This window comes from Pseudopipra pipra, chromosome 1 (genome assembly GCF_036250125.1).
Source record: "Pseudopipra pipra isolate bDixPip1 chromosome 1, bDixPip1.hap1, whole genome shotgun sequence".
NCBI classification, from domain to species: Eukaryota; Metazoa; Chordata; class Aves; order Passeriformes; family Pipridae; genus Pseudopipra; species Pseudopipra pipra.
This window is the reverse complement of record NC_087549.1, coordinates 16,038,229-16,050,296: the sequence shown is the minus strand read 5'-3', so window position 1 is coordinate 16,050,296 and position 12,068 is coordinate 16,038,229. Positions and strand designations below refer to the sequence as shown.

The window sequence follows — 12,068 nt, the reverse complement described above, 5'->3', positions numbered from 1 at the left end:
GTGGAATTCCTTGTATGCTATTTTCCAATACTTTGGTGCTCACTCTCTTTGAGTAACACTGTTCCTAAATCTATAAACTTGCCCAACTAAGATTTCAGACCCCAAGAAGGACACAATCAACTTCCACCACTTCCTTCTTTGACATTTATAACAGCACTCAGCATTCGTAATGCTGGAATTATGAAGCCATACACAATCTGTGAGAGTAAAACAGTGCAACCATGAATGCAAATCTGCCCAGGAAAGGTAAACAATTGAATGTAAATATGTACAAATGTAAATGGTGTGTCTGTGTGTGTATGTTTATTTTACATAATCTTACTTACAGTCCAATATGATTGTCCATTCCATTTCCCAGAAGAAAAGCTGGATATTGGCAAGGAGATCTTCAACATTTACTACTACTACTACGACTACTACTACTACTACTACTACTACTACTACTACCTTTTTTTTCTTGAAAGAGGCAGGTGAAAACCTGTACATTACATATCATGCACCCTTCTATTTAGGTCCAAGATAATTGCCAAATATTATCTCTTGAATTTTAGATAAAGGCAAGTATTTAATTGAGAAGGAAACATTCATCTGTGAAGTTGTTTTAAAGGCACCTGTCTAAAGCTCGTAAGAGTTCTGGAATTTTGCAGTAAGCCTTAGCACGGAAATTATATAAACAAAATAATGAGGTAAAGCATACGGCCTTGCAATAATTACTTTTATCAGATACCTCTCTGATTTGTTACTTAAATATTGCTTCTTCAAGTATCTCATGCCTTAAGAGCTGTCTTAAAATCGCAGAGGTCTAAGGAAAAAACAACTTAGACCAAAATTTCTGTTCTCTGACTGCTCTTTCCTGGGAAGTTGCTTTGGAGTAACTGCTAAGCTAATTTCCCACAAAGGCTTTGTTCTGTCCTTTCAACCTTAACCATTATGATCAGAAATACAAGCTGACTGATTACGCATCAGCAGGAAGTTGAACCTGAGATGTCACAATCCTACTGAATTAGAATTGAAGTTTCTTATTAGTAGAAAAGGAAAAAAAAACAAACAAATTTTACAGCAGATCATAAAGCCTTTCTTATTCCTACCATTTCAACTTATCAGATTCTGTAGAATTAACATTGTATATATAATTCTGTTTTATAGATGTTTTCCTTTATTTATACTGTCTCTCTCTGTCTCAACATCATAATGATGGAATCACTTGGCCGTGCTTCAGAGGTGCTTATTTGTTCCCCAGGCTCTTACTGGAGCCAGCTGAAATTGTAAATGCTCAATACCTCTGAAAATCAGTGTGTCCAAGACACTTGCTTTTAAAAAGGAAGGGATACAAGGCTATATTATTCTTCATAACATTTTCTCTGAAAAGATGTTACAATCATGCAAATTGACCCATCCCCACAGGATATTTCAAAACCTTTTCCAATTTCTTTGAACAAGTATGTGCTTTGCTTTCTCGTTACTAAATACATGTGCATTCAATGGTTTCAAATCTCCATTTTTTGGGGTTGACCTTCGCAGTACATCAACAACACTGGATATAATAAAACCGATTTTATTACAAGTGTTCACATTATTCAGTGCTTTCAGCCAAATGCAGACTATAAAGAATGAAGGATATATAAGAATGCAACGGTATGGAAGAGAAGGGCATAGGGAAGAGGAAGGCAAAGGGGGAGGGGAAGGGGAAGGGAAAAGGTAAGGAAAAAGGGAAGGAAAAAGGGAAGGGAAATGGAAAGGGCAGCAGAATGAGAGAGAACAGGCAAATAAGTGGAGTATGGGCCAGTTCATGCTTTTTAAAATGTGATGTTTCAAAAACAGCGTCTAGCTTGGGAGACCCAAAGCTGCTGGCTGCTGAGATCCAGGATGTACTAGTCACTCTACTTGCTGTGTTCCTCAAATCTTTTACTAGACTGCTGCTACCAGTCACAGTTGAAAATAAAGGGCACTAAGCTAGACAGGCAATTGATCCTGCTTGACTTGTTGCTCAAAAACACCCACCCCCCACACACAAGCAAGTAAAAAACCGTAGGTACACTACAAGTTCCTGCTATGTTTATTGCACAAGAGTCTTAAAAAAGGAGGGATTTAAAAGCACATCCACAGAATTCTGTAAGTCTCCTGACCTCGTGCTTGCAAATCGAGATGTTGATAACAGAGATGAAGCTACAACCTGTCCCTCTTCAGCCTGCGTGGCTGCCTAGAGCACCCCGCTCCACGTCGAGGAGCGGGCTGGTAGTGCTCAGCGAGCGAGGGGCTATTTCTGTGTGTCAGCAAAGCAAACCAACCAACCTACACCCCCCTAATGCTGCCTCAGACTTGCCAACAGGAGTCACCGAGATGAAGGAAAGCCAAAAGACCGAAGACTGCATTAAGAAGGACTGCTCGGGCGGCTGCGGAGGCCGGTGCCGGGCGCAGGTGGAGGCGCCCGGCGGAGGCTCCTGGCGGGGCGGCCGCCGCTCGGTGCCGGCTCCGCCTTGCCACTGCTGCCTCTCGCAATGAAAATGCGGAGACCGAAGGTGAGGTTCCCCTATGCGGGTCCCTAATGGCATCGGGCAGGGGAGGCAAAAGCGGACCCTGCCGATGCTGCTGGGAGGGGTCTTGTGCCTCTTCACTGCCGCCCTGCAGAAGAGGAGGAGGAGCCGAGCGCCAATCGGGGGCACAGCGGAGCCTTGTCTGAGCCCTGAGAAAGGCGGAGGGAGAGAGGTAACTTTGCCCGCAACCCTGAAGAACTGCGTAGCTTGAAAAAACGGTGAGTTGCGATGCCCGCTCAACACAGCAAGCCCTGTATCATCTGCGGGGCCTTATGGCAAAGAGGCATCGTGGAGGAGGTGAGCGTGTGTGGAAGAGCTGAAAAGGAAGGACGGCGTTGTCCCTTCTCCAGTCAGTGTGTCCCTGCCCCCCTGCATAGGTACATACACACAAACACATGAACAAACATACACAACACACACGCACACACACAAAGATGCAGCAGCAGCATCGACCATCTGGAAATAAGGAAATCTAAACCTGCTGTTACTCCCCGACCGTTCCCGCTTCGGGGACAGAGCCAGCACCTCGCTGCGCCCATCCGTGCCCCACTGAGGAAAGCCATCCGCCAGTAACCTCATACCCATCACCAGTAACACTAAGTCAAATCACTGGGAAGGAAGCGGTGGGGAGGGGCCGGCGGAGCATGAAGGGAGCGGGACTGAGGTGGGAATAGGGGAGAAGGGATACTGCAAAGGTGGCTGAAAGAAACAGGGCACGCTTTGTCCCTGCTAAATATTCCCACATGCCAGGTACCCATCACTGGAAATGGAAATGCTTTCCTTTTTCTCATCACTTCTTCTGTCAATGAGCCATTTAAAATCTCAGTGCTTCATGTCCCTTTCATTTTGAAAGCTGCCCTTGTTCCGCTTGTCACAACTGCAAGAGGGGAACGGAGGAACAACAGCAACGGCAAAGCTTCATTTTAGCCAGGCAGACAAAAGAGCCGACCTTGGTGCTCTCTGTCTTGGAGTGAAAGCTAAACAGAAGAGAGGGAGAAATCTTGCGGTCATTTTGCCTGATTTCCTTTCTGATTTCCTTCCACTAACAGATCGCAAGCATTCTTTTTTTTGGTGGAGGGAGGTGCCAAACCGAAGGGGTGCAGCTATCAGTGATTCCTCTACTAAATCTCAGAAGGCAAAGCTCACTGATGCTGCCTAATTTCCCCCCCCTCACTTATGCACTCCCCTTTCCGTAAGGGAGTTGACAGTGGAGGTTTCCTATCCTTAGTCCTCTAAACTTGTTTTTTTATCTCCCGTGTCTCAGTGGTGCTTCTCATTTCTCCCATGGTGGGGGAGGGAGAAGGGGAAGGAGCTTTGCTGGGTGTCTCACACATCTAAAAGGAGGAGCACAGGATTCATGACCCACTGTAGCTGGCCAGAAATCACTCTGCTTGGCCATTTCTAAGGTCGAGTTGTGGATTCGTTTGTTTGTTTTAATGCCTTCTGTGCCTTCTCTCAATTTTCAATGGTGCCATTCCTTTGCTTTTTTTACTCCATGGATATTCAAGGAAGATTTTACAGCAGATTGTTCCAGGGCATGATGGAATATTGTGTAAGCAGGATTTTCACTGAAGAAAGTACAATTCCTTTTTACTTTAGCTCTTCATATCACCCCTTCCTCAGAGGTTCTGACAATTTCCTTCCCTCCGTCTTCTCTTACTTTCTTCTCCCTTTTCTAATCCCTTCCAAGTATTGTTGCAAGGTTCCAAAGAGGCACGAATTTATAGATAAATGTGAAGGGGATTTTTTTGTTTCTATTAATACATCCCAGGAGTGCTTAATTAATCAGATATGAGCATGGTTTCGTAAGCATCCTAAGATAGTTTGACACTTGTAACACTGGGAGAGCTGTGGATTGAGACTGGAGAAATGGTGACAGGACAATGACAAAAGTAGGAAGGGCCTGAAGGACAGATATCAAGCAAAGCCGTGGAAGTGATCTCGATGACAGGAATGTCAGCAAGAGTTTGGTGTTATGATGTGGTGCTGTAGACCAGTAGAAGTGTTTAAGCAAGAAAGGGTATGGGCTAGAGGTTGTGGAGGTGGGGTGTGGTAAAAAGGCCTTGCTAGTCAATGGTAAAGCAGATGTAGAATCTGGGGAGTCATCTTGCTCCCAACATCGGGAAAATGGGCAGGTATTCATTCATTCTTTGCCTCTGCTTTCTGGGGGCACAAGTGTGTGCTGAGACAAAGGGAATGTGAATCGAAGTAAAATGCTTTCATTCATGGGAGTGGGGAAGAGAACTAAATATAAATGCCCAGAATAGATGCTGTGCTGCAGTGAGTCTAAGCCAGCTCTATGGAGCTTGGCTGCCTAAAGGAACCCACATCCAGTATGTAAAATCTGACCTACTGGCTCTGCAGTTTCTGGGAGTAGCGCCCCGCTCCGAGGGAAGTCTATGGAAACTGCCCTCGTCAGCACCTGGAAAGCTTAGGCCCTGACAATGGGGAGGAAGAAAAAGGGACAGTTTTGCAAAGCCCGTTTTTTTCCTCTTTTTCTTGGGCTCTTTCTGGTGCTTCATCCCAGCTTTTGCCCTCAGTGCCCAGCTTTTTTCCTTTCCCCACCCCCAAGGGCAAGCGAGGCGGCTCTCAACAGGTGCTGGGGAAGCCGCTCTGCTCCCGCGGCCGCGCCAGCCCGTCCCTCGGTCGGATGCTGCCGCCCCGCGACTCTCGCTCACAAAGCAGCCGCCTCGGAGCGGCGCCGGAGCCCCCGCTCGCCCCCGCACCGCGCCCGCGGGGCGCCGCGGAACGCACGGCGCGCCGGGCCGGCCGCCAGCCCCGGGACTGACGAACCCTGGCACCGAGAAGGCGCTAATGGCAGGGGGCCGAACCAGGGAAAAGAAATGCCCCCAAAGCGCCCGGTCTGCGCTCATAGCAAAGCATCTCCAGACCGGGGCAAAGCGCTAGGAGCGGCTCCCTTCAACAGATGCAAACAGAGAGAATGTGCCTGTAATTAAAATGTGCATAAACGTCGCAGGTAAGCCCCCTTCCCCTTGGATACCCCGCGTCAGGATAACGTGGGATGAGGTAAAAAGCCCTCGACACCCCCCTTCCCGTGAAACGCGAAATGTCTTTTCCACGCGATGCAAATTGGGGGACAAGCAGCTGCAAAGCTCTACAATAAACTGTTTCATCCAAGCCAGAGCCAGCTCGAGAAGGCACGCCTTTGAATGCCACCCCCCCTCAAAACATCTTCTTCCCACTCGTGCAGGCAACCTCTGTAGGCGATAACCAAGTCTAAAAACTCGGAGAGGATCGATAACGTCTACTAAATATTCTGGGAGTGTATGAGTGTGGCAGGGAGGAGGGGGATAAAAGGGTGATTAATCGGATATTAATCACTGGCCACAAACAAGGGGAGATTATTTCGGGTAGGCAGCCGACTGTTCGGAGTTGCAGAATAGATCCTTTTACTGAAGGCACGCGTGATGGGATCGGCACTCCACTGTTTAGCGATGCCTGTGTAATTCTGCAGGTGCACATTATTCAAGCCACATATTTCTTCTTTTCTCTGTGTGTAGCATTTCCCTTAACTGTCTGCAAGCACAGACTTAGTGGAGATATTTATGCCGCTAACTAGACATTTCCTTTTTGCTCTCCTTTCATGAACACAGAAGCAAGAAGAAAGCAAATAGCCCTTGCCCCAGAAAAAAAAAAAAAAAAAGAGAGAGAGAGAGAGAGACAAAAAGCCCAAGCCAGAACCCCTCACATACATCAGGGAAAAGGGACCGAAGGAGGAGAGAGAAAAGGTGTCGATGTTTGCACCCAGCGACAGACCATGCCTTCAAGGCTGAACTGCCAACGCACCTTTCCGACAGCCTGGGAGCCCTGCATGCGTACAGACAGCCGAGCGTGAAGCGCATTTCGGGCTGTGAGACGGCTACGCATACGCTGGGCTCCCCCGTAACTTTCCCCACGCAACGGGTTAAACTAATAAGTGCATCGATACAGGCATTCCCGCAAAGAGCCCGCTGCTCGACCAAAAACCAGAATTGTAGGTAATCCCCCCTCCACCCTGCACGATCATCATCGTCACCTTAAAAAAGTCATCCCGTGGGATCTGTTTGAATATACACTAGTTAGACGCTATATGAACCAACTCACGTCTCCGTTTGAGCATACTGCAAGAATATTTATTGAGCCTCAGCTCAGTCACTGCATTGAACGCCAGCCCTGGCAAGCAAATACATTTTCTATCTCCGAGGAGAGCTCTGAATCAACTCCTTCTTTCCTCCCCGCTTTAGCGATCGTTTATATATTTCCATTGCAAAGTACCCAGGATAAAAATATAAAATAAGAGATAAATATATTTTGAAATACCCCTTGGTGTAAGGCGAGAGCTTGCAACGCCCTGACCGAAAGCAAATGGACCCCTAAAAATATACCCCTCAAATACTACCCTACCTTTCACACACGAAACCATCAATAAAAAGACGAGGTTCCAAAATGTAAATCCACTTTTAATCTCCATTTTCTTCACCAGGATGAAGTCCAGCCGGCCACATTTAGTACATCCCCTTTCCCAAAAGTCTGCTAATTTCGATTCCTTTGCACGAATTTCCCCTCTGCAGATCCCTTTCATATTATTCTTGAGAGCTCTTAATTCCTATTCCTCGGCCAGGCGCAGCAGAGTTGTTGCTGTTGATGGTGCGCGGTCACAGCTCGGAGTGAATGGTGTTTCTGGGATACCACAGCAACCTTGACGAGGACTCAACCATCTCTCCAACGGGGGCACAAAGTCTCAGCTACTCTCGATCGTGTCTTTTCCTTCCCCCACCCCCCCGCTACCCCAACTCCCTGCACAGCCGAAACCCACCACAATCCTGGCTCCTTACAGCATCCACCGGGAGCCACGGGAGAGCACCTCAACGCTCAGACGCCCTCATCAATAAACTCCAAACAGTATTCGCAGTTGAGACTCTCCCCCCACCCCCTCGTTCTCTCAAGAGGATCAGTTCTGCCTGGGAGAGCGGCTCGGGAGATAACGGAGTGGCGGGTGTCCCCCCCCCTCGCCCGGAGGAGCCTGGGGCGGCCGGGCTCGCCCATCCCGATCGCTGCTGCCTCGTTATTAACCACGCACGTGCGGTGCCCGGGGCTGCCACCGCCGCTCAGCCCCCACCGTCCGGCCCGCCCGCGCCCTCGGGCACACACCCGGGGGGGCGCGGGCTGATGGCTCTGCGCGGGGACGTTAATTACAGGCCGAGCGCCGCGGGCGCGGTGGGGGAGCGGGCACAGCCCCGCTGCCCGTGCACGCAGCCGAGGAGGCTGTTTGCCCCGGCGGGCGGGGTAAGGGGGTCCGGCACTGGGGCTCCGGCACTGGGGCTCCGCGGGCGGGGCGGCGGCTCCCGGCGGGCCGGGCCGGGCCGGGCCGGGCGGGGAGCGGGGGCGGTGCGGCCGCGGCTCCACCAGAAGAGCGATGGCGCCACCTACCGGCCGCGCCGCCGGGCCGCGCCGCTCCGCGGGGGCGGGGGCGCCGCTCGGGGGGGGCCCGGCGGGGGGCGCTGAGGGGATCCGGATCGGCGCCCGCGCCGGGGCTGCCCTGCCCTCCCGGGCTGCCTTGCCCTCCCGGGCTGCCCTGCCCTCCCAAACACCGCGCCAGGGCCGCGGGCGGCGGCTTCCTGCAAGGAGGAGGGGGCGGGCAAGCACCGGCTGCGGTGCGGGGGCGTGCGGGGGTGCGCACGTGGGCGGCGGTGCGGGGGTGTTGTCCCGCGTGTGCGAGGGCGGTGCTGGTGCGTTTCTGTGCCTGAGGGGATGTGCGCCGTGCCGGGCCCTGTGGTGCGGGTGCATCCGCCAGGGCATCGTCTGTCGGTGCATGCGGGGGAGGTTTCCTGGGGGCGGCAGTGTGTGTTTGGGTGCGCGTGTGCCTGTGAGGGGTTTGTGCTGGCACGTGTGTCTGTGTGAGCGTACGTGTGTCTGTGTGTCTGTGTCTGTGTGTCTGTGTCTGTGTGTCTGTGTCTGTGTGCTCGCGTGTGCTGCCGTGCTGAGCGTGGGTGCACGTGTGCACACGTGTGTGTGATGTGCGTGTGCCTCTGTGTGTGTGCATGTCGTTGTGTGATGCTGTGCGTGTGAGGGCAGGTGTGTGCACACACGTGTTTTGTGTGTGTGTGTGTGTGTGTGAGAGAGAGAGAGAGAGAGAGAGAGTGTGTGCATGGATCCTTTCCAGTGCATCTGTATATACGTATATTTTGTGTGTGTATATATGTGTTCTTACATGTGTCTGTGCCTCTGTGACATGCTTTTGTCTTGCGTGTGTGTGCAGGGCGGGCATTCACACAGGCGTTCATGGAGGTTTCTGTGTGCATGTGTTTGCATGGATGTGCATATGATCCATGCGTGCACATGTGCCTGTGTGCCAACGCATAAGTATAGTCTGTAGAGCTCATGGACACAAGTGTATGAGCTGGGAAATTTTGGCAGCCAGTCACAAAGCATGGATCTTTCCAGATGTGTCCACACAGAGGTTTGCATTTTCCTATGTTGAACAATGTGTGTGTGGGAATTGTATGTGCGTGAAGTGCAGTTGTGGAAAGATGTGTCCTGGTTGGAAACTGTTTTCAATTGTGTGGATGTGATGTGAGGCTTTTTGTGTAGATGTAGGGGCATATATGAATTTGTACGAACCCATACTTTTATGGTTTATATATACGTGCAGTAGTATCACAACAGCATAAGTAATAATATTGAGGAAACATGAAAAAGTAATGATTCATCCTTTACTCCCGAAGCACAGTGCAAAAGAGGAAGTTTGTATAGCTGTAAGTCTGCTCCCATGTGGGTATCAGAGTGAGCAGTGTGTGCCCTCCTTCCACCTGTACTTAGAACCATACCCTCTTTTAGTGAGGCCAACAGCAATTCACAGAGTGTGGCTCTGCATATGGCTGGCTGAACTTGTCTCTGTAACTGTAAGACTGCATGTAGCTGGTGTGAGAAAAGAATAACTGCAAGTGCTGACACTAACCAGCCCCATCGGATCCATACAGGTTTGTTTACTGGGGAGAAGCAGAGATATATTTTTCACAGCCTTGTGTACTGTCTGCGGCCTTCTCTTGCAGACACATAAGTTTTGGAGTGTGACTGTTGTAATTGAAACTTGGCGGGCCTGTTCCCTTCCTCTGCAGCGGCACAAGAATGTGTTCACACAAGTGATGCGAACCTTGTGCTGGTGTTAAAGGCAGTGCCATGTTAGGATCAGCTTTCTGACAAAATTTTGGTGGTTCCTGGTTTAGGTAAAGTGGAATGGGTGGAAATCACTCTGTTCTAAACCTGCCTACTGTATTCATTGATTCTGGTATCTATCTTGTTACTGTATGCATGTATTTACATTTATGCATGTATGAGTGCATGTAACTGGAATCTCTTTTTCAAGAGAAATTCAAAACTGGAAACCTGTGCTTTCAGAACATCATAGATGGCCTCTAGTATTCATCTTGTTTTGTATGTGACTGGAATAAAATTCTGCCTCTATTCCCTCGAGAACACTTTCCAGTTCTGAAACTCAAAATCCCTTTTGGGTAAATACAGTTGTAGAGGATAAGAAATAGATATTGAAGACAGATTTATTATTTCTAATTCATGCATTGTACTGTTCAAGACTTCAATACCTGACTTATTTAGAGGGCTTATTTTAATGGCATTAGAAGTCATGTCTGTTTGACATCCAGCAAGATTTATGCTGTGTGTTATCTGTATTATTTCTGAAAATGAAATTTTGTCTCATCAGTTAGATGTTAAATGTGAATGAAGAAATGCTTACAGTTAAAAATGGGATGCCCAAGGATTTTTCGTGGTGAAATTCCTGCTAATTTTCAAAGACCGTTAGGTTTCCAAGTAATTTAGATGCATTTTAAAAATAGCACTTCAGCTACTAAAGGAAATGTTAGACACATTTTATTAGTATTAATACTAGGGACTCATTTGAATTCCTTTATAGAACACTCCCCACTCCAATCCTCCACTGCTGTAATGTTGCATTTTTCTTGTGATTGATTTGTTGGTAAATAATAGCATCCCATAACCTTCTGAGTGATTCTGGGTTCAAGCTGTAGATTATGCTGTATGCTTCATATTGTGTCCTCTTTCTCCTCCCTCTTACTTTTCCTTTCTGCTTTCCTTCTCTGTCTTCCCTCGTCCTGTCCTTCCTCCCCTTCACTTCTTTCGTTCCTCCCCGTCTCTTCTTTCCCTCTTTCCTTCTTGTTCTCCCTTATGCTGTTTTTCTTCCTCTCTTTATGTTTTATTTTGTCTCCCTCATTCTTTTTATTTCTCACCCTCCTCTTTTTCCACTTTGTCCTCTATCCTTTGTCTCTTTCCCCTCTTTTGGCATGGTCAAGCTTATTGATCATTTGGGTATCAGTCAAGGATGAAAGTGACTTGGCAAGGACCATTAAGTCAATCACTATGATTAAATACTCCCAAGAATTTTAAAATGTGCTGAAATCAGAACTAGGCAGATACTTAACTGTCTGACCTGTCAGGCACAGGAACATCAGCACTGCTAGTGGAAGACGTGTATCACAGACCTGACAACGATGGTGCTCCTTCATGCTATTATTGTTGGATACTTCATAAGCTGTGGTGCTGTGGTTATACTATCTGTAAGCTGGCACTCTTGCCTCAGAATCCCCAAGAAATAAACACAACAGAATAGTGCTCTGGAATAATGTGTTACTATTGGTATTCACATTTTCCCCCTTCACAGTTCCCTGTTCACTTTGTGAAGGCAGATCAAATTTAAGTTTGATAATTACATTCCAAATTCCTCCTACATTTTCAGGTGCATTTGTTATTCTTCATTCACTGTCATATACTTTTGCGTAAGGTAGCTGTATTTTGTTAAACAGCTCCTCCATTTAGCTCCCAGGTAACTTCACACTCTAATTGCAGATAGACTGATTTCTTTGCTTAAAGAAATGCAGTGGGGTCTTCTGTGCAAATAATACTGTCAATAATATGGTACACAATGCTTGCAAGCACAGACAGCTTCTGTAGGCATGTGTAGGCATGTGTAAAGCATATAGGCAGTGATATTTAAAAATGAGTATTTGACTTAGGATAGAAACCTCATTCACTCATATCACATAATTCTTTTGAATGTCCTGAGCTAATGCAGAATATAGAATATTCGAAATTTCCATAACTTAGTTCGTCTGGTTATAAACCCCAGTATGATTATTAGTCCTGATTCTGACCCTGAACTGACTGCTTGTCTATCAGTCAGAACATTCTTATGTTGAAAACAGTTGGAGAGTGTTACAGATATACTGCAAACTTCCATTTCCTCACACTTTTCAACAGGTGTTGGAGCCCCTCAAGGGAGGTTACAAAGAGGAGGACATGATTGTACCGCCCCCACTTCAGTCTCTTTACTCAGAGTAGAATAGTTTTCCTGCATGAAACAGATAATGAAATTCAGATGGAAAAGAGTGAGGTGGAAATTATTTGACAAGTATTGGGGTACTAACATGCTATTGTTACTGCGACATATTCACAGTACAGGATACAACCATGCTATGAATATTAAGTATAATAGAACCCAAA

General features: G+C 47.8%; 1 protein-coding gene across 4 annotated transcripts in view; it reads right to left on the bottom strand.

Annotated features, from left to right (window-relative positions):
* CSMD3 (CUB and Sushi multiple domains 3) overlaps nt 1–7,261 on the bottom strand; it is a 605,903-nt gene extending 598,642 nt beyond the window's left edge. For 2 of the 4 annotated variants that reach the window (XM_064646451.1, XM_064646458.1), the window contains exon 1: nt 6,939–7,261. In XM_064646451.1, coding sequence (XP_064502521.1) covers nt 6,939–7,116 — 178 coding nt within the window. In that variant the 5' untranslated portion in view covers nt 7,117–7,261. The remainder of the gene's footprint in view (nt 1–6,938) is intronic. The other 2 variants (XM_064646466.1, XM_064646476.1) reach the window with 1 other exon arrangement.
* Between the last annotated feature and the right edge of the window lie 4,807 nt (nt 7,262–12,068).